The sequence below is a fragment of the Coregonus clupeaformis genome, chromosome 40 (assembly GCF_020615455.1).
Source record: "Coregonus clupeaformis isolate EN_2021a chromosome 40, ASM2061545v1, whole genome shotgun sequence".
Taxonomy (NCBI): Eukaryota; Metazoa; Chordata; class Actinopteri; order Salmoniformes; family Salmonidae; genus Coregonus; species Coregonus clupeaformis.
The window spans coordinates 6,024,880-6,045,990 of NC_059231.1; the positions used below are offsets into that span (position 1 = coordinate 6,024,880).

The 21,111-nt window shown below is 42.0% G+C and overlaps 1 protein-coding gene across 2 annotated transcripts in view; it reads left to right on the plus strand.

Moving 5' to 3' along the window:
- The window catches only part of pth2ra (parathyroid hormone 2 receptor a), a 95,042-nt gene that overhangs the window by 56,598 nt on the left and 17,333 nt on the right, over positions 1 to 21,111 (plus strand). For both annotated transcript variants that reach the window (XM_045211998.1, XM_045211999.1), the window contains exons 8-10: positions 2,800 to 2,953; positions 10,702 to 10,762; positions 12,814 to 12,880. In XM_045211998.1, coding sequence (XP_045067933.1) covers positions 2,800 to 2,953; positions 10,702 to 10,762; positions 12,814 to 12,880 — 282 coding nt within the window. The remainder of the gene's footprint in view (positions 1 to 2,799; positions 2,954 to 10,701; positions 10,763 to 12,813; positions 12,881 to 21,111) is intronic.

The window sequence follows — 21,111 nt, forward strand, 5'->3', positions numbered from 1 at the left end:
TCCCCTTTGCAGAAAAGCATCCCCAAAGAACGATGTTTCCACCTCCATGCTTCACGGTTGGGATGGTGTTCTTGGGGTTGTACTCATCCTTCTTCTTCCTCCAAACACGGCGAGTGGAGTTTAGACCAAAAAGCTCTATTTTTGTCTCATCAGACCACATGACCTTCTCCTGTTCATCCTCTGGATCATCCAGATGGTCATTGGCAAACTTCAGACGGGCCTGGACATGCGCTGGCTTGAGCAGGGGGAGCTTGCGTGCGCTGCAGGATTTTAATCCATGACGGCGTAGTGTGTTACTAATGGTTTTCTTTGAGACTGTGGTCCCAGCTCTCTTCAGGACATTGACCAGGTCCTGCCATGTAGTTCTGGGCTGATCCCTCACCTTCCTCATGATCATTGATGCCCCACGAGGTGAGATCTTGCATGGAGCCCCAGACCGAGGGTGATTGACCGTCATCTTGAACTTCTTCCATTGCCTTCTCACCAAGCTGCTTGCCTATTGTCCTGTAGCCCATCCCAGCCTTGTGCAGGTCTACAATTTTATCCCTGATGTCCTTACACAGCTCTCTGGTCTTGGCCATTGTGGAGAGGTTGGAGTCTGTTTGATTGAGTGTGTGGACAGGTGTCTTTTATACAGGTTACGAGTTCAAACAGGTGCAGTTAATACAGGTAATGAGTGGAGACCAGGAGGGCTTCTTAAAGAAAAACTAACCGGTCTGTGAGAGCCGGAATTCTTACTGGTTGGTAGGTGATCAAATACTTATGTCATGCAATAAAATCATACATAAAATCATACATCATAAAAATCATACAATGTGATTTTCTGAAATTTTGTTTTAGATTCCGTGTCTCACATTTGAAGTGTACCTATGTTAAAAAATACAGACCTCTACATGCTTTGTAAGTAGGAAAACCTGCAAAATCGGCAGTGTATCAAATACTTGTTCTCCCCACTGTGTCTATGTGTGTGTGTATATATATATACTATATCTATGTGTGTATGTATATATACTATATATTTATGTGTGTGTATATATATACTATATATCTATGTGTGTATGTATATATACTATATATCTATGTGTGTATATATATATATATATATACTATATATCTACAGTGGGGAGAGCAAGTAGCTAATGCATAGCTTTCAACTGTTCTACATGTTACTGACATAGCTTTCAACTGTTCTACATGTTACTGACATAGCTTTCAACTGTTCTACATGTTACTGACATAGCTTTCAACTGTTCTACATGTTACTGACATAGCTTTCAACTGTTCTACATGTTACTGACATAGCTTTCAACTGTTCTACATGTTACTGACATTGTTATTTATTTCTGAACACAGTATGGAGCCTCTTGTTCTTTGAGCTGCTGTACTGTTGATCTTTGATCTACTAAAGTGTAGCTAATAGGCTGAGTGCCTCTTACAGCATATAGTTAAGATCAATATGACCAGTGCTTGTCAAGGCGTCTGTGAATCCCATGGCACATTTTATCTACTGAACCACATCGGATACCCCTTCAGGCTGATGTGTGAATGTGTACAGAATTTACAATGTTTCATGAGTCTCCTAAATCAAGTGGATAATACCATCTAATTGGTTAAAGCAGCTCCTTTCAGTGCTCATTAATATGAGAGTTAAAATATCACTAAGACTTAAGGTTCACATCACATCAATGCTCTCTGTTGTGTTGTAAATAGCCAATAAGGTTTTCAACCAAGCCATCGCAAGTTTACACTGCAGTTTTCTTTTCAGTGTGAAGATTCACAGTGTAAAGTAGGTGAACAAGGACCATGGTTCAGCATCACAAAGTGATCCAGAGTTTATTATCAAAGGGGAGTAGCCTGCAGTTCAAATTCTGGACAGTTAAATACAAATCAGATCCCCACAGCCAGTAGTGTATGGAAAGAAACTCAGTGAAAGCTTGGCAATGACCAATAGTAATGTGGCTGTTTCTTTTCTAATGGCTTGGCATGACTAAACGTGGGCTGGCAGGGAAGCCATTTAGAGAAATGTCACATTATAAAGTCTCTGTCTCCCACTGTGATGGATGTGTCTATAATGTTTCTTGGAATCTGTTATTTCCATTTAGACTCCAGCTTCTTTTGGCACGTAACAGACCTTTGGCAGACGCTGGAAATGGGAGTGTTGCGTCTCGGTAATTTCTTGTCGTCAGTTGTGAAAAGCATCTGCCATCTCCCTCCCGCTTGTCTCTCAACATCTGAGACAGCATAGGCCTCCCTGGAACCAGAACCAGTTCCCTCTTTAGAAAGACGAGAACTTGAACAGGGACGTTGATTAAATACCTGCTGTGAGAATACATCCGTTTTTGGGTGAAGGATAATTGTAAAAGAGAGTGAAACCCCTTGGGCAATTCCGAAGCTTTATCGAGGTTCTATATTGTCATTTTCTTCCTAATCAAATTTTTTCTCTCTTGTTTTTGGTTTCTCTCCCCCCCCCTCCCCCTTCTTCCTCTTTCAATCTCAATCTCTCTCTCTCTCCCTTCCCCCTCTTTCTCCCTCTCTCTCTCTCTCTCTCTCTCTCTCTCTCTCTCTCTCTCTCTCTCTCTCTCTCTCTCTCTCTCTCTCTCTCTCTCTCTCTCTCTCTCTCTCTCTCTCTCTCTCTCTCTCTCTCTCTCTCTCTCTCTCTCTCTCTCTCTCTCTCTCTCTCTCTCTCTCTCTCTCTCTCTCTCTCTCTCTCTCTCTCTCTCTCTCTCTCTCTCTCTCTCTCTCTCTCTCTCTCTCTCTCTCTCTCTCTCTCTCTCTCTCTCTCTCTCTCTCTCTCTCCAGATTGGGTGTAAGGTGACGGTGTTGCTGTTCATCTACTTCCTGGCGACTAACTACTACTGGATCCTGGTAGAGGGCCTGTACCTCCACAGCCTCATCTTCATGGCCTTCCTCTCTGACACCAAGTACCTGTGGGGCTTCACCCTCATCGGATGGGGTGAGTGTGTGTCGTGATTTCCATTTTAATTTCACCTTTATTACTACAGGTTATTTTCATTGAGATTAAAACTATTTAGTTACAGAGACCTTTGTGTGGTGATGTCATCATAGGGCCGCAGCCTTTATGGGATTGGATTGGGTTGGTGTGCATTCTACAAACGAATTTAGTTTCCAAATCTTTGTTTATTTCATTTCATCAAGAGCTTTGGTAATCATGCTATCAATATTTATAAGGGGACCAAAATACATGTTTGTGATCTAAATGAGATTTTCCTCAGTGTTTACTGTACTAGCAGCCAGTACACATTGATAATGCACTCTGATACCTGGGGTGTTTCTCAATATGCATACTACTGTGCCCCACACTCTCATGCTCAAAGTGTATTCTCCTAGGACGTTCTCTTGAGTACGTTCTTGTGAGGACGAGAGTGTGGAGAACACATAAAACATTACATTTGAGAAGCACTCGCACTCCCCGTACTGTATTACCTCACGCTGCATCTCCCCATTCACTGAACCTTCTTCCAGCCAGGACAATGGCAACAATAGAGACGAAACAAGATATACACCAAGCAATTGTTTTTCTTCATAATTATCAGCTAGATATATGGGAATCGTAATCTAGCTAGCCAGCTAGCTAGTTAAACAGGCATAAATTACCTAAAACTAATATTATGCAAGGTACATTAGATGTCAATTCTTCATGGGTAGCTAGCTAACAATTCTTCATGGCTAGCTAGCTAGCTAGCCAGTTAGCCTTATTGACTTACTATGGACTTACCCATTCACTGAACCGTCCTTCTTCTAGCCAGGACGATGGCAATGGAGACAAAACAAGATACACACAAAGAAAACGTTTTACTTCATAACTATCAGCTAGCTATATGTGAATTGTAATAATGTAGCTAACCAGATTGTATAACAGTCAAAAATGACCTAAAACCAATGTTATCCAATGTAGATGTCAATTCTTCGTTGGTAGCTAGCTAACAATTCTTTGTGGCTATCTGGCTAGCTAACAGTAGTAGCTAGCCAATTAGCTCTATTGACTTACTATGGGCTTGTGACCTACGCACACTACAGTGGGAATTGTAGGCAGGTAACCATGCCAAAATTAACACAGCATGTATTTATTAACGTATCAAGATAAAATATTGTAGTCAGGCAACATATGAAATGTGAATAGGCAACATTTCATTCAGAAATCGGAGTGTATTTTCTCTTGCTTCAGCTCAAATATTGATTTCAAGAAAATTGCGTAATTTTTTACGTGGTTGCGTCATTTCTTTGCATACTTTCCATTGAAGCTTGCATCAATGCATGCTTCAAAATACATACAAATGGAGTACGCATTCGAGAAGTGCCCTCCTTTCGCATATTTTGATTTGGACTCATACTCCAACCCTCCCATGCTCCAATTTACGAGCTCGGAGCACGGTAGTATGCATTTTGAGAAACACCCCTGCTCTGTCCAGCACAAACAATCTATCAGCGACAGCAGGCTTTACCAGTAGCTCGCAGCCCACCTGTGAGTAGCTCGCCAAACATTTCTGAAAGTTCATGCAATTTTCACGTGTTCCACCGCAAACTGTCATTAACAAATCTCACAAGTATCAGACACTGAAAGCTCCCAGCTACTATCTAATCAATGTAACATTGACATTATCCCACCCCTGGTTAGCCACTATTGGCTTAAAAAGCCAAACCTAACACAATATGCCAATTCATTCACCCCCAAAAATGGGGCACTAAAACGTTGAAATTGTGGCCAATATGTAATCCTTACTTTCATGATCCTAGAAACCACTTAACTGTATGACCCAAAAGGAGCCTTCATAGGACATTTCATTGCTGTTCTTAACCCCTTCACCGTCACCGTACAACAAAGCACTGACTCCGCAGGGAGTCAAATCTACCATCACAGTACGACAAAGCACTGACTCCGCAGGGAGTCAAATCTACCATCACCGTACAACAAAGCACTGACTCCGCAGGGAGTCAAATCTACCATCACAGTACGACAAAGCACTGACTCCGCAGGGAGTCAAATCTACCATCACCGTACAACAAAGCACTGACTCCGCAGGGAGTCAAATCTACCATCAACGTACGACAAAGCACTGACTCCGCAGGGAGTCAAATCTACCATCACCGTACAACAAAGCACTGACTCCGCAGGGAGTCAAATCTACCATCACCGTACGACAAAGCACTGACTCCGCAGGGAGTCAAATCTACCATCACCATACGACAAAGCACTGACTCCGCAGGGAGTCAAATCTACCATCAACGTACGACAAAGCACTGACTCCGCAGGGAGTCAAATCTACCATCACCGTACAACAAAGCACTGACTTCACAGGGAGTCAAATCTACCATCACAGTACGACAAAGCACTGACTCCGCAGGGAGTCAAATCTACCATCACCGTACAACAAAGAACTGACTCCGCAGGGAGTCAAATCTACCATCACCGTACAACAAAGCAAGCTGAGCGTAAGCATACATACATTGTACTCATGCCCTGCTTTGTAACAGCACTCCTCATGCCCTGCTTTGTAACAACACCCTGCATATTATTTGTTGGAGCATATTTCCTCCCACTCTTTTTAGACAGTATTTCATAAAATTCTCATTTTGTGAGTCCCGCCACAGGGAGAATAGATTGTTGATCTGACATCCCTGCTATTAGAGTAGTCTCTTCTCACAGCCACTGTATTAGAGTAGTCTCTTCTCACAGCCACTGTATTAGAATAGTCTCTTCTCACAGCCACTGTATTAGAATAGTCTCTTCTCACAGCCACTGTATTAGAATAGTCTCTTCTCACAGCCACTGTATTAGAATAGTCTCTTCTCACAGCCACTGTATTAGAATAGTCTCTTCTCACAGCCACTGTATTAGAATAGTCTCTTCTCACAGCCATTGTATTAGAATAGTCTCTTCTCACAGCCACTGTATTAGTATAGTCTCTTCTCACAGCCACTGTATTAGAATAGTCTCTTCTCACAGCCACTGTATTAGTATAGTCTCTTCTCACAGCCACTGTATTAGAATAGTCTCTTCTCACAGCCACTGTATTAGAATAGTCTCTTCTCACAGCCACTGTATTAGAATAGTCTCTTCTCACAGCCACTGTATTAGTATAGTCTCTTCTCACAGCCACTGTATTAGTATAGTCTCTTCTCACAGCCACTGTATTAGAATAGTCTCTTCTCACAGCCACTGTATTAGTATAGTCTCTTCTCACAGCCACTGTATTAGAATAGTCTCTTCTCACAGCCACTGTATTAGTATAGTCTCTTCTCACAGCCACTGTATTAGAGGCACATTAAGAAAACAATCATCAGTAGCATCTACCCCAATCCTCTTACAACCTCCTCTCCTCCCCACTCGGCATCACAGTGACTCTTGCTCGCTTGTTTTGGTACTTCCCCTCCCTATTATGGTAAATGTTGTTTTTATTCATGCCCCATCCTCGTTTGATGTGTTCATCCTGGTAGGAAGCAGAGAGCACGAAATAAACGTTTGAAATGTAGATGTAAAAATAACAACTTTTCTCAGGCGAAAGGAGCTGGATTTATGCTCCCAGGGAACTTTGTGGGGGGGTTGTTGACAAACGCAGGCATGCTGGCAAGCAGGCAGGCACACAGACTTACACACTCACACTCACACTCACACTCACACTCACACACACTCACACTCACACACACTCACACACACCCACACTCACACACACTCACACACACTCTCACACACACACACACACACACACACACACACACACACACACACACACACACACACTCACACTCACACTCACACTCACTCACACTCACACTCACACTCACACTCACACTCACACTCACACTCACACTCACACACAGACAAACAATCCTTTCTATCACAGTGTGATTTGGTCTCTTTGGTTAAGCCACTCAGCCGAGGCGGAAAATTACAACTGTGATCCGTATCAATCCAGAGAACCATGAAATTTAATTGATGTGAAGTAAATATGAGGGTGTCGGAGTAAATAAGTTGTGATGTTGGAACTGTCATATTCAGCAGAGCGGTTTGTTTTCTTGTTTAAAGCAAAAAAAATGCAAATGTATTTTCTTATGTATGATTCTAACATTAAAGTTGTCCTCTGAAAATGTTCCCTTCCTTACTTTCAATGGTTTTACACCCGCAAACACAGTAATATGTGTTTTGCAGGTGACTGGTACTAGCAGAGTGAAGTAAAAACAGCCAACAAGTGCTCAGCATATGTGGGAACTCCTTCAAGACTGTTGGAAAAGCATTCCAGGTGAAACTGGTTGAGAGAATGCCAAGAGTGTGCAAAGCTATCATCAAGGCAAAGGGTGGCTACTTTGAAGAATCTCAAAGATCAAATATATTTTGATTTGTTTAACACTTTTTTGGTTACTAAATGATTCCATATGTGTTATTTAATAGTTTTGATGTCTTCACTATTATTCTACAATGTAGAAAATTGTAAAAATAAAGAAAAACCCTTGAATGAGTAGGTGTGTCAAAACGTTTGACTGGTACTGTATATATATACACTGCTCAAAAAAATAAAGGGAACACTTAAACAACACATCCTAGATCTGAATGAATTAAATAATATTATTAAATACTTTTTTCTTTACATAGTTGAATGTACTGACAACAAAATCACACAAAAATTATCAATGGAAATCAAATTTATCAACCCATGGAGGTCTGGATTTGGAGTCACCCTCAAAATTAAAGTGGAAAACCACACTAAAGGCTGATCCAACTTTGATGTAATGTCCTTAAAACAAGTCAAAATGAGGCTCAGTAGTGTGTGTGGCCTCCACGTGCCTGTATGACCTCCCTACAACGCCTGGGCATGCTCCTGATGAGGTGGTGGATGGTCTCCTGAGGGATCTCCTCCCAGACCTGGACTAAAGAATCCGCCAACTCCTGGTCGGTCTGTGGTGCAACGTGGCGTTAGTGGATGGAGCGAGACATGATGTCCCAGATGTGCTCAATTGGATTCAGGTCTGGGGAACGGGCGGGCCAGTCCATAGCATCAATGCCTTCCTCTTGCAGGAACTGCTGACACACTCCAGCCACATGAGGTCTAGCATTGTCTTGCATTAGGAGGAACCCAGGGCCAACCGCACCAGCATATGGTCTCACAAGGGGTCTGAGGATCTCATCTCGGTACCTAATGGCAGTCAGGCTACCTCTGGCGAGCACATGGAGGGCTGTGCGGCCCCCCAAAGAAATGCCACCCCACACCATGACTGACCCACCGCCAAACCGGTCATGCTGGAGGATGTTGCAGGCAGCAGAACGTTCTCCACGGCGTCTCCAGACTATGTCACGTCTGTCACATGTGCTCAGTGTGAACCTGCTTTCATCTGTGAAGAGCACAGGGCGCCAGTGGCGAATTTGCCAATCTTGGTGTTCTCTGGCAAATGCCAAACATCCTGCACGGTGTTGGGCTGTAAGCACAACCCCCACCTGTGGACATCGGGCCCTCATACCACCCTCATGGAGTCTGTTTCTGACCGTTTGAGCAGACACATGCACATTTGTGGCCTGCTGGAGGTCATTTTGCAGGGCTCTGGCAGTGCTCCTCCTGCTCCTCCTTGCACAAAGGCGGAGGTAGCGGTCCTGCTGCTGGGTTGTTGCCCTCCTACGGCCTCCTCCACGTCTCCTGATGTACTGGCCTGTCTCCTGGTAGCGCCTCCATGCTCTGGACACTACGCTGACAGACACAGCAAACCTTCTTGCCACAGCTCGCATTGATGTGCCATCCTGGATGAGCTGCACTACCTGAGCCACTTGTGTGGATTGTAGACTCCGTCTCATGCTATCACTAGAGTGAAAGCACCGCCAGCATTCAAAAGTGACCAAAACATCAGCCAGGAAGCATAGGAACTGAGAAGTGGTCTGTGGTCACCACCTGCAGAACCACTTCTTTATTGGGGGTGTCTTGCTAATTGCCTATAATTTCCACCTGTTGTCTATTCCATTTGCACAACAGCATGTGAAATTTATTGTCAATCAGTGTTGCTTCCTAAGTGGACAGTTTGATTTCACAGAACTGTGATTGACTTGGAGTTACATTGTGTTGTTTAAGTGTTCCCTTTATTGTTTTGAGCAGTGTATATACACATTTGTTGTTCTAAGACTAAAAGTAATCAACTGAAGTGAAAACGTTCCGCTCTAATCTAATATACAGCTGCGGAAAAAATTAAGAGACCACTGCAAAATTTCTCTGTTTTTTCTATTTATAGGTATGTGTTTGGGTAAAAATAATTGTTTTGTTTTATTCTATAATCTACTGACAACATTTCTCCCAAATTCCAAATAAAAACAGTTATTTGCAGAAAATGACAAAATAACAAAACAGATGCAGTGTTGTCAGACCTCGAATAATGCAAAGAAAATAAGTTCATGTTCATTTTTAAACAACACAATAGTAATGTTTTAACTTACGAAGAGTTCAGAAATCAATATTTGGTGGAATAACCTTGATTTTCAATCACAGCTTTCATATGTCTTTGCATGCTCTCCACCAGTCTTTCACATTGATGTTGGATGACTTTATGCCACTCCTGGCGCAAAAATTCAAACAGCTCGGCTTTGTTTGATGGCTTGTGACCATCCATCTTCCTCTTGATCACATTCCAGAAGTTTTCAATGGGGTTCAGGTCTGGAGATTGGGCTGGCCATCACAGGGTATTGATCTGGTGGTCCTCCATCCACACCTTGATTGACCTGGCTGTGTGGGATGGCACATTGTCCTGCTGGAAAAACCAATCCTCAGAGTTGGGGAACAATGTCAGAGCAAAAGGAAGAAAGTTTTCTTCCAGGACAACCTTGTACGTGGCTTGATTCATGCGTCCTTCACAAAGACAAATCTGCCCGATTCCAGCCTTGCTGAAGCACCCCCAGATCATCACCGATCCTCCACCAAATTTCACAGTGGGTGCGAGACACTGTGGCTTGTAGGCCTCTCCAGGTCTCCGTCTAACCATTAGAGTGACCAGGTGTTGGGCAAAGTTTAAAATCCTTATGGTCTTTTGCAAACCTCAACAACTAATTTTTTGTCTAACCAGCCTGTTCCTGAGCTATTAGAGCTGTTATTAGTGAACATAAAAATGCAACAACATAGTTATAAAAATAGGTGTCACGAATTCCGCCGAGACTGCTCCTCCTCCTTGTTCGGGCAGGCTTCGGCGTTCGTCGTCCCCGGAGTACTAGCTGCTACCGTTTGATGTTCTCTATGTTTGTTTGGTTTTGTCTGTTTGGTGCACCTGTATCTTATGACTTATTGATTATGTCACCTATAAGTTTCCTTTGGTTTTGTTTGTAGTTGTGTGTTGTTGTCTGCCTGTCCGTTGGGGTTTTGGATTTTGCTCTGGGGTATTTAAGTGTATTGACGCACTGTTTGCGCATCGCTTATATTTCGTGTTTTACGCACTGTTTGCGTATCGCTCGCCTCCGTTGTTTGAGGCCCGTTCTTTTGTATTGTAATTTTTCTGACTAGTAAAGTCTGTTGGACTAAGCTTCTGTGTCCTGCGCCTGACTCCAACACCACATCCACTTCAAACACTGACAATAGGAATAATACAAATAACAGTAATTGAATAGAAAACAAGTAATTAAGTAATTTCGTTGTGTTAGGGCCCTGGTGTGCTCTATTTAAATACGTGTTTAGAACATTTTGAGGAAGCTGCTGTTCTTTTCATCATGTCCAATTCCAGGTGTTCCAGCTCTGTTCGTGTCAGCATGGGCAGTTGTCCGGGCAACGCTAGCAGACGGAAGGTGAGTGAGACACTAGTCCACATTCAATAAGCAGATGCTTTTTGTAGAAATATCTAATAGCTAACGAACCCACAACCCTGGTGTTGCAAGCGCCATGCTCTACCAACTGAGCTACAGGTTAACACTACATTAAGCAATCATTATTCATGGACAACTCCCTCCATGGTAAACTCTCTCCATTTGGGACACACTCCTGTGCAAATCACACACTTCTTAAAGCTCAGTGCAGAAAAACCACTATATGCAAACACTGAATACCGACCTCTATCGCCTGCACATTCAAATTATGGCTAGCTATCATACCTAAATGTGGCAGATCCTTGGAGGGAAAAATAGACTATTTCAGACTCTCTTTCCTCCAATGGGTTCTTATCTAATGTGTGACCAAAAACCTCCCAAATCATGTTAACAGAATGTCCATCCAGAATCTCCCTCGGTTCCCAGGATGAAACCTTCTTTTTGGATGGGTATTCTATTTTCAGAGCTGCTCGCTCTGCGAATCATGAAGTAACACCCCTAAACGGATTAAGTGTGCTCAAATAGAGGGAAAACAAATCTTGCTCAAATACTGACTGAATAAACAAAACAAATTCTCACAATGAATGGGTAGTCAGGCATAGCCTTTGCTATTGGACCTGATGGAACTCAGTGGATGTTTCTTTAGCTGCCCTGTCGGTCACTGTAATGAATAGGGAGAGTATCTCTTTAGCTGCCCTGTCGGTCACTGTAATGAATAGGGAGAGAGTATCTCTTTAGCTGCCCTGTCGGTCACTGTAATGAATAGGGAGAGTATCTCTTTAGCTGCCCTGTCGGTCACTGTAATGAATAGGGAGAGAGTATCTCTTTAGCTGCCCTGTCGGTCACTGTAATGAATAGGAGAGAGTATCTCTTTAGCTGCCCTGTCGGTCACTGTAATGAATAGGGAGAGAGTATCTCTTTAGCTGCCCTGTCGGTCACTGTAATGAATAGGGAGAGAGTATCTCTTTAGCTGCCCTGTCGGTCACTGTAATGAATAGGGAGAGTATCTCTTTAGCTGCCCTGTCGGTCACTGTAATGAATAGGGAGAGAGTATCTCTTTAGCTGCCCTGTCGGTCACTGTAATGAATAGGGAGAGAGTATCTCTTTAGCTGCCCTGTCGGTCACTGTAATGAATAGGGAGAGAGTATCTCTTTAGCTGCCCTGTCGGTCACTGTAATGAATAGGAGAGAGTATCTCTTTAGCTGCCCTGTCGGTCACTGTAATGAATAGGGAGAGAGTATCTCTTTAGCTGCCCTGTCGGTCACTGTAATATATAGGGAGAGTATCTCTTTAGCTGCCCTGTCGGTCACTGTAATTAATAGGGAGAGAGTATCTCTTTAGCTGCCCTGTCGGTCACTGTAATGAATAGGGAGAGAGTATCTCTTTAGCTGCCCTGTCGGTCACTGTAATGAATAGGGAGAGAGTATCTCTTTAGCTGCCCTGTCGGTCACTGTAATGAATAGGGAGAGAGTATCTCTTTAGCTGCCCTGTCGGTCACTGTAATATATAGGGAGAGTATCTCTTTAGCTGCCCTGTCGGTCACTGTAATTAATAGGGAGAGAGTATCTCTTTAGCTGCCCTGTCGGTCACTGTAATGAATAGGAGAGAGTATCTCTTTAGCTGCCCTGTCGGTCACTGTAATGAATAGGGAGAGAGTATCTCTTTAGCTGCCCTGTCGGTCACTGTAATGAATAGGGAGAGAGTATCTCTTTAGCTGCCCTGTCGGTCACTGTAATGAATAGGGAGAGAGTCTCTTTAGCTGCCCTGTCGGTCACTAATGAATAGAGAGAGTCTCTAAATGGAATTCATTATCCTGCCCAAGGAAGGATCGACTTCTCCTTTCTCTCTCTTTCTCACTCACTGCATTTCCCTCTCTTCACCTCTTTCGCTCTCTCCGTCCCTCCACTTCTCTTTCCATGTCTTTGTTTTTATATATCACCCCTTCTTCACACCCTCCAACTTTATTCCTTCTTGTTTGTCTTTCTTCAATCGTCTATTTTTTTCTTCTTCTTCTTTTCTCCACATGATTCTAGGTGCTGGGAGTTAAGTGCTGGGAACATTAAGTGGATATACCAGGTCCCCATTCTGACAGCCATCGGGGTAAGGCAGAGAAATGCTTTGCTTGCTGCCTGCAGTCTGTCTGTGTCTCAGAGTTGGTGCAGCTTAATGATGTCACGCTGCATCAAGAGAAAAATAGATCAAGTTTTCCCATCAACTGTTCTCTGTTTCATAACACAGCTGAACACCTCTGTGGCAGGGACACAGACAGATGCTCTCTAGCTCTTTCTCACTCTCTCACTCGTGTGTGTGAATGTGCACGTGCATGCATGTGTCTGTGTATGTGTGTGTATGTTTTTGCGTGCATGTCCTTATCTCATCAATTATTTACCAGTCAACACCCACAATCGAATGTCTAATACTATCATTACCGGAAAAATACCAACAACATTTTCACTAATATGTAAATCCAGACAAAGTGATAAGCAGCATCTAATGAAAGACAGGGACAAGAAAAGTTCAGAAGTCTTCTAATGGCCTTGGTTACCATGTTACCATGGCGAACACCAGAGGCCAGAGAGCGGGAGATGCAATAGAAGCATGGAAAGTGTGCGACATAATATTAGGAAGGTGTTCCTAATGTTTTGTACACTCTGTGGATTACGATTAGTTACTGAAGGCATGTGCATACATAATGCTTGGTTACTGAAGGCATGTGCATACATAATGCTTGGTTACTGAAGGCATGTGCATACATAATGCTTGGTTACTGAAGGCATGTGCATACATAATGCTTTTTTTTTTTTTTTTTTTTTTTCACCTTTATTTAACCAGGTAAACCAGTTGAGAACAAGTTCTCATTTACAACTGCGACCTGGCCAAGATAAAGCAAAGCAGTGCGATAAAAACAACAACACAGAGTTACATATGGGGTAAAACAAAACAAAGTCAAAAATACAACAGAAATACATATATATACAGTGTGTGCAAATGTAGCAAGTTATGGAGGTAAGGCAATAAATAGGCTATAGTGCAAAATAATTACAATTAGTATTAACACTGGAATGATAGATGTGCAAGAGATGATGTGCAAATAGAGATACTGGGGTACAAATGAGCAAAAATAAATAACAATATAGGGATGAGGTAGTTGGGCGGGCTAATTTCAGATGGGCTGTGTACAGGTGCAGTGATCGGTAAGGTGCTCTGACAACTGATGCTTAAAGTTAGTGAGGGAGATAAGTGTCTCCAGCTTCAGAGATTTTTGCAATTTGTTCCAGTCATTGGCAGCAGAGAACTGGAAGGAATTGCGGCCAAAGGAGGTGTTGGCTTTGGGGATGACCAGTGAGATATACCTGCTGGAGCGCAGACTACGGGTGGGTGTTGCTATGGTGACCAATGAGCTAAGATAAGGCGGGGATTTGCCTAGCAGTGATTTATAGATGGCCTGGAGCCAGTGGGTTTGGCGACGAATATGTAGTGAGGACCAGCCAACAAGAGCGTACAGGTCACAGTGGTGGGTATTATATGGGGCTTTGGTGACAAAATGGATGGCACTGTGATAGACTACATCCATGCTTGGTTACTGAAGGCATGTGCATACATAATGCTTGGTTACTGAAGGCATGTGCATACATAATGCTTGGTTACTGAAGGCATGTGCATACATAATGCTTGGTTACTGAAGGCATGTGCATACATAATGCTTGGTTACTGAAGGCATGTGCATACATAATGCTTGGTTACTGAAGGCATGTGCATACATAATGCTTGGTTACTGAAGGCATGTGCATACATAATGCTTGGTTACTGAAGGCATGTGCATACATAATGCTTGGTTACTGAAGGCATGTGCATACATAATGCTTGGTTACTGAAGGCATGTGCATACATAATGCTTGGTTACTGAAGGCATGTGCATACATAATGCTTGGTTACTGAAGGCATGTGCATACATAATGCTTGGTTACTGAAGGCATGTGCATACATAATGCTTGGTTACTGAAGGCATGTGCATACATAATGCTTGGTTACTGAAGGCATGTGCATATCATGATGATTAGTAAGTGTTGTCTTTTCATTTGATTCACGGATCCATTCAAACCTACATGGACCCCTTATTACTCTGTTATTTCTACCATATGCTATTACAACTACTGTATAAACAAGTCCTTGGGAGAAAATATTGACACCCAAACTAAATCTATCCACTGCCTCATTATCTAGTTCAGATGACCTACTTATTTTTGTCAGTGATGTGATTTAAGCATTGACGTGGACTCAGAACATTCATTTTTCGTTGTTTCTGTATGAATAATTGTTATATTGAGAGTTCATTTTTTAAATCTAAAACCAGTCAAAATAAAACTGAAAAAACAATTTGGGAAAATACAAAAGATAATTATGGGGCCTGTCATGCCAAATACTGTTTATTAACCATTACATTACTAGGTACAGTATATTGACAGAAAACACATCTCTTCTATACCAAGGATCCGGGGAAGAGTTGCAGGGTAGAGGAGAATAATGTGCCTATTTGAAAGCTATAAAAAAAGAATAGCTGGCGATATGTTTCATAAAAATAAAAATAAAGTAGCTTTCATGCTGGAAAAGGTTGTAGACCGCTGCTCTAGATCTTATGGTGACCCGTTTTAGCATTCATCATTTTATGAAACGGCTCGGCGTGTGGGTTTTTGGGAGCTTTAAAGATTAGACACACAGACCTACCTGCTGGGACCCATCGCCAAGCAAAGTGTTCAGAAGCTGAAGGGAGAGAGACAGTATGACAGTCTGCTTCTTGTTGTTGATGGGGTTCTCTTGCATGACTGAAATCAGATCATCTTTTACTAGTGGAAAATTGCACGGCGGGCAAAAATATTTTTAATGGAGATTAAATATTCAACTCTGCCCCCAGCTGCCTCTGTGTGTTAACTCTGGAAATGTGAGAGATAGCAACTGGTATGGAGGCACACTTATCTTGGGTTGTCCACCAATTCGGCGCCTTTTGAGAAGTGTAACTTGTTTCACCTAATTTTAACATTCTGTCATAAAGAGCACATGTTCAACTTCATAAACACATTTCCCATCTCGAGGTTAAGTAAATAATACTATAGTAAGTGCCTATTAAGTGCAGGGTTGACCGTAACAGGGTTGACCGTAACAGGGTTGACCGTAACAGGGTTGATCATAACATGGTTGATGATTTCATCTTAAATCAGTCATAAATCCCCTTGTGACAGGGGGAATGGAAGCTTGTTGTGTGGAACAGGGTGCGCAATTGAATACAAGCTTCACAAAAAAAAAGACAATTGTTAAAACATTTCTAGCCTATTGATCTGTAACAGGGTTGACGTGTTACGCTCAACCCACTCAGTTTTCCAGCACAAAACACCAACAAATGGCCAAAAAGAGTCGAGCCAGCTCACCTGCTTTTACACTATGATTTGACTATTAGATGTTCAATGTTTCCTTAATATTTTAAAAGGAATAGGTTCACCATATTAATACGAGAGTTCAGTTCACATAACAGTGTTTACCTTAAAATGAGGGACAGACGTAAATTAATCACTAATCACATTAAATAAATAATAATCTTCAAAAATTACTTTGTGAAAGCAACAAAATAACTAGGGCTTTACAGTGATGGTGAACCTTTGGAGACATTTTGGGGTTAAGTGGGTTAAAATCTTCCTAGAAGTCACAGAGGGTGCACAGAGGGTCAAAATGCAGGATTTTTACACTTCTGCAAGTCTTTATTCATATATAAAAAAAAATCTGATTAATTGAATTCTCCATGTGGTCTATATTAAAATTCTGTGCGTCAATCTAAGTAACATAATAAAAAAAATCCCCATCAAAATCAATCAGTTTAAGCTAGAGATATAATTTTTTTGCATGGGCTGCGTCTCAATCCAGCACCTCCGCCTGTCGGCCTTCCGCATCAGCAGTGGAAGGTGGCCAAGCTACAGCGGTGTTTGTCAGACCAGGAGACATCCGGAAAATCGATCTTCTCACACAAACGCCTGTAGTATTGAACGATTTGACCACTCTGTGGACAGATGACTCTCATGAACACGATGGTGTTCTCCGTTTTGATCTACGACCCCCACAAGCCCCGCTGGACTTGTCTGAAGTCGGTAATGCTGATGTGCCAACTTCTGTCTGTAGCAACCAAACTGTTTGGGCTACAAACGGGTTCAACCCGGTCGTAGAGCATTTCGTATTATTCTGTACGTAAATCCGAGACACTACATTTAGGATGATATGTTACGTTTCGTATGGTATGTATTAATTTGTGGATATCCATCACCCATTTCGTATGATAAGTTATGAATTATAATTCATATTATAATGTTATGAATTTGCAAAACGTACAATATGTTACGAATTTGCGATATATACAATATGTTACGAATTTGCTAAACGTATGATATATTACGAATGTTAGCTAGCTAGCTAGCTAACGTTAGCTAGGCTAGGGGTTAGGGTTAGGAGTTAGGGTTAAGGTTAAGGTTAGGGGAAGGGTTAGCTAAAAGGGTTAAGGTTAGAGCTAGGGTTAGGGGAAGGGTTATCTAAAATGCTAAGTAGTTGCAAAGTATCTAAAAAGTAGTAAGTAGTTGAAAAGTTGCTAATTGTCTAAAATGCTATAGTTGTCCATGATGAGATTCGAACTCCCAACCACCCTACTTTCGGTTTTGCCTTAAATAACCGTCTGTCTTAACCATATCAAATGTTACATATCATACTATTTTGAGTGTCCCGGATTTATACAGTATGTACTATGTTACGTCTAGTCTATGAGACCAGGCTGAACTAATATGACCCTGTGGAAAGGGAAGACTTTCACGAACACAATGGTGTTCTCCGTTTTGCTCTACTACCCCCACAAGTGGCATGACCCTCACAAGTGTCACAGGACTCGTCCGAAGGTAACCCACACAAATGAATGGAAGTATGGAGGTAGTTTTGTGCCATTAAAAATAAGGAGTTAAATATGTGTCCAAAAAACAACAATATTTCCTGATCTTTCTTATGTCTCCTAGATATAGGACACACACTTAAAAACCGTATTCCTTATGATTTTCTGTTATTCAATGCGTTTCAATGGGCTACAGTAGTAAAGGCCAAAGTATTTTTCATTATTTACCTAAAGCGGTCCTAAAATTCAAAATCAAATAGCTAAATGATCCATGGCATGAGTGACTATCTTAAAACAATTCCATATGTTAGCTTAGTCAAGAAGCTTTCCTCTCCTCAGCTCTGTTCCTTTTGGGTCAGAGACTGGAGGGAATGTGTATAATTACACTGATTTGAAATGGAGGAGTATGATGAAGTTATTGGGATCTGAGGATTATCTAAATCTATAAGTTAGGTGGGATGAATAAGATATGAAGGTTGAGTCCCAAATGGCACCCTATTCCCTTTTAAATAGGGTGCCATTTGGGATGCAACCCGGAAACTCTGGCTAGAAGGTTGGAAGGAACTCTGAGGTTGAGACTGGTAATAAGATCATATCTGTTTTGAGGGACGTCTGGGTCTGAAGGCTTTCCATCCAACCCTGCAGCTAGGCTAATCAGCAGATTTACGCTAATTTAATTATGGTCCAGAGAGAAGACTTAGTTTAATATTTAGTTAAATTTTTTGATTATTTGAATGAAAGTCAGTTACCTCAGGACTGTCTAGCTCTCCAGTATGGGATTTGGAAAACCTTGTTCTAGAATCTGAAGACTGACATGGTTTGTGAGAATGGGCTGTCAAATACTTATCATAGAGCTTATCATAGAGTTTTCTTGTCAGATGTCATAAGTCACATATTTACTCATGAATGGGATGTCTTTCAGTAATAAGGTTGAGATGATGAAATTAAAATGCCATCCCATAGCATTCTGTTCCCACTGCAATGCATGGCACAATAACCAATCACTCTGAGATGAGACTGTATTTATATTGTCGTGGTTTTAATGTATTCTGTATTCATATTGTCGTGGTTTTAATGTATTCTGTATTCATATTGTTGTGGTTGTAATGTATTCTGTATTCATATTGTCGTGGTTTTAATGTTTTCTGTATTCATATTGTTGTGGTTGTAATGTATTCTGTATTTATATTGTCGTGGTTTTAATGTATTCTGTATTTATATTGTCGTGGTTTTAATGTATTCTGTATTCATATTGTTGTGGTTTTAATGTATTCTGTATTCATTGTCGTGGTTTTAATGTATTCTGTATTCATTGTCATGGTTTTCCTCATACAAAGTGACAGGTTGTTTAATGGATGTTGAGTTCCATTAGGAGCCCCATTCTAAGAGCCCTCTCTCAGAACGAAAGCCTGAATACATAAACTCCATTTGCATTTTTCCAATTAATTAATTATAATCGTGGCAAAAGGCATTCAACTGATTGCCACACGTCTCAAAATTAATACTTTTCTTCATGCCATTCTCACCAGTCGCTGAGGTGTTCCTCAGAGAGAAATGCTCTTTCATCATAAACGGAACAATGACCTGATTCTTTATGAGTCAGGCAAAATTATGAGTTTGGAATCGAATGCCGTGTCACCACTCGGAACCCTCCTTGAACCCCATTTCAAAGCCTGTAGTCTCTTATTATATTAGATCTGGAGTTCTATAACTCATACTCGTACTTGTACTGAATTGCTTGATGCATTGATATAACATGATAGATAGAGCCTGTGTTTTCACATGTCCAACCACTGTATGGTCTATCATCAGGGTTGGTGAATAACTGATTACATGTAATGGATTGTGTTTTTCTTAACTGTAATCAGTTACGTTACCAGTGAAAATATTGTAATCAGAATACAGATACCTTTGAAAAACTAGATGATTACTTCTTGGATTACTTTTTAATTCAGTAAGGATGTTTGCAGAAAAATATGTTATGACACCTTTCTGTTTTCTCAATGACATTAAATTCAGCATTGAAATAAGGCGCAGGTTTAAGTTTGTACCACCTTAGCGAGTCTGACCACAAGTCAGAGACCTCTATCATGACACAGCAAACGCATTTTATGGATCATCTTTGTCTTCTTCTAATGCCTCTTAAAGGGAAAGTTATCCAAAGGTAACTGAAAGTAATCAGATTACATTACTGAGTTTTGGTAATCCAAAAGTTGCCTTACAATTTTGGACAGGTTACTGGTTGTAATTTTGGACAGGTTACTGGTTGCAATTTGGACAGGTAACTGTAACCGATTACATTTAGAAATTAACCTACCCAACTCTATATCATAAACTGCTCAAAAAAATTAAGGGAACACTAAAATAACACATCCTAGATCTGAATGAATTAAATAATATTATTAAATACTTTTTTCTTTACATAGTTGAATGTGCTGACAACAAAATCACACAAAAATTATCAATGGAAATCAAATTTATCAACCCATGGAGGTCTGGATTTGGAGTCACCCTCAAAATTAAAGTGGAAAACCACACTACAGGCTGATCCAACTTTGATGTAATGTCCTTAAAACAAGTCAAAATGAGGCTCAGTAGTGTGTGTGGCCTCCACGTGCCTGTATGACCTCCCTACAACGCCTGGGCATGCTCCTGATGAGGTGGTGGATGGTCTCCTGAGGGATCTCCTCCCAGACCTGGACTAAAGCATCCGCCAACTCCTGGACGGTCTGTGGTGCAACGTGGCGTTGGTGGATGGAGCGAGACATGATGTACCAGATGTGCTCAATTGGATTCAGGTCTGGGGAACGGGCGGTCCATAGCATCAATGCCTTCCTCTTGCAGGAACTGCTGACACACTCCAGCCACATGAGGTCTAGCATTGTCTTGCATTAGGAGGAACCCAGGGCCAACCGCACCAGCATATGGTCTCACAAGGGGTCTGAGGATCTCATCTCGGTACCTAATGGCAGTCAGGCTACCTCTGGCGAGCACATGGAGGGCTGTGCGGCCCCCCCAAAGAAATGCCACCCCACACCATGACTGACCCACCGCCAAACCGGTCATGCTGGAGGATGTTGCAGGCAGCAGAACGTTCTCCACGGCGTCTCCAGACTCTGTCACGTCTGTCACATGTGCTCAGTGTGAACCTGCTTTCATCTGTGAAGAGCACAGGGCGCCAGTGGCGAATTTGCCAATCTTGGTGTTCTCTGGCAAATGCCAAACGTCCTGCACGGTGTTGGGCTGTAAGCACAACCCCCACCTGTGGACGTCGGGCCCTCATACCACCCTCATGGAGTCTGTTTCTGACCGTTTGAGCAGACACATGCACATTTGTGGCCTGCTGGAGGTCATTCTGCAGGGCTCTGGCAGTGCTCCTCCTGCTCCTCCTTGCACAAAGGCGGAGGTAGCGGTC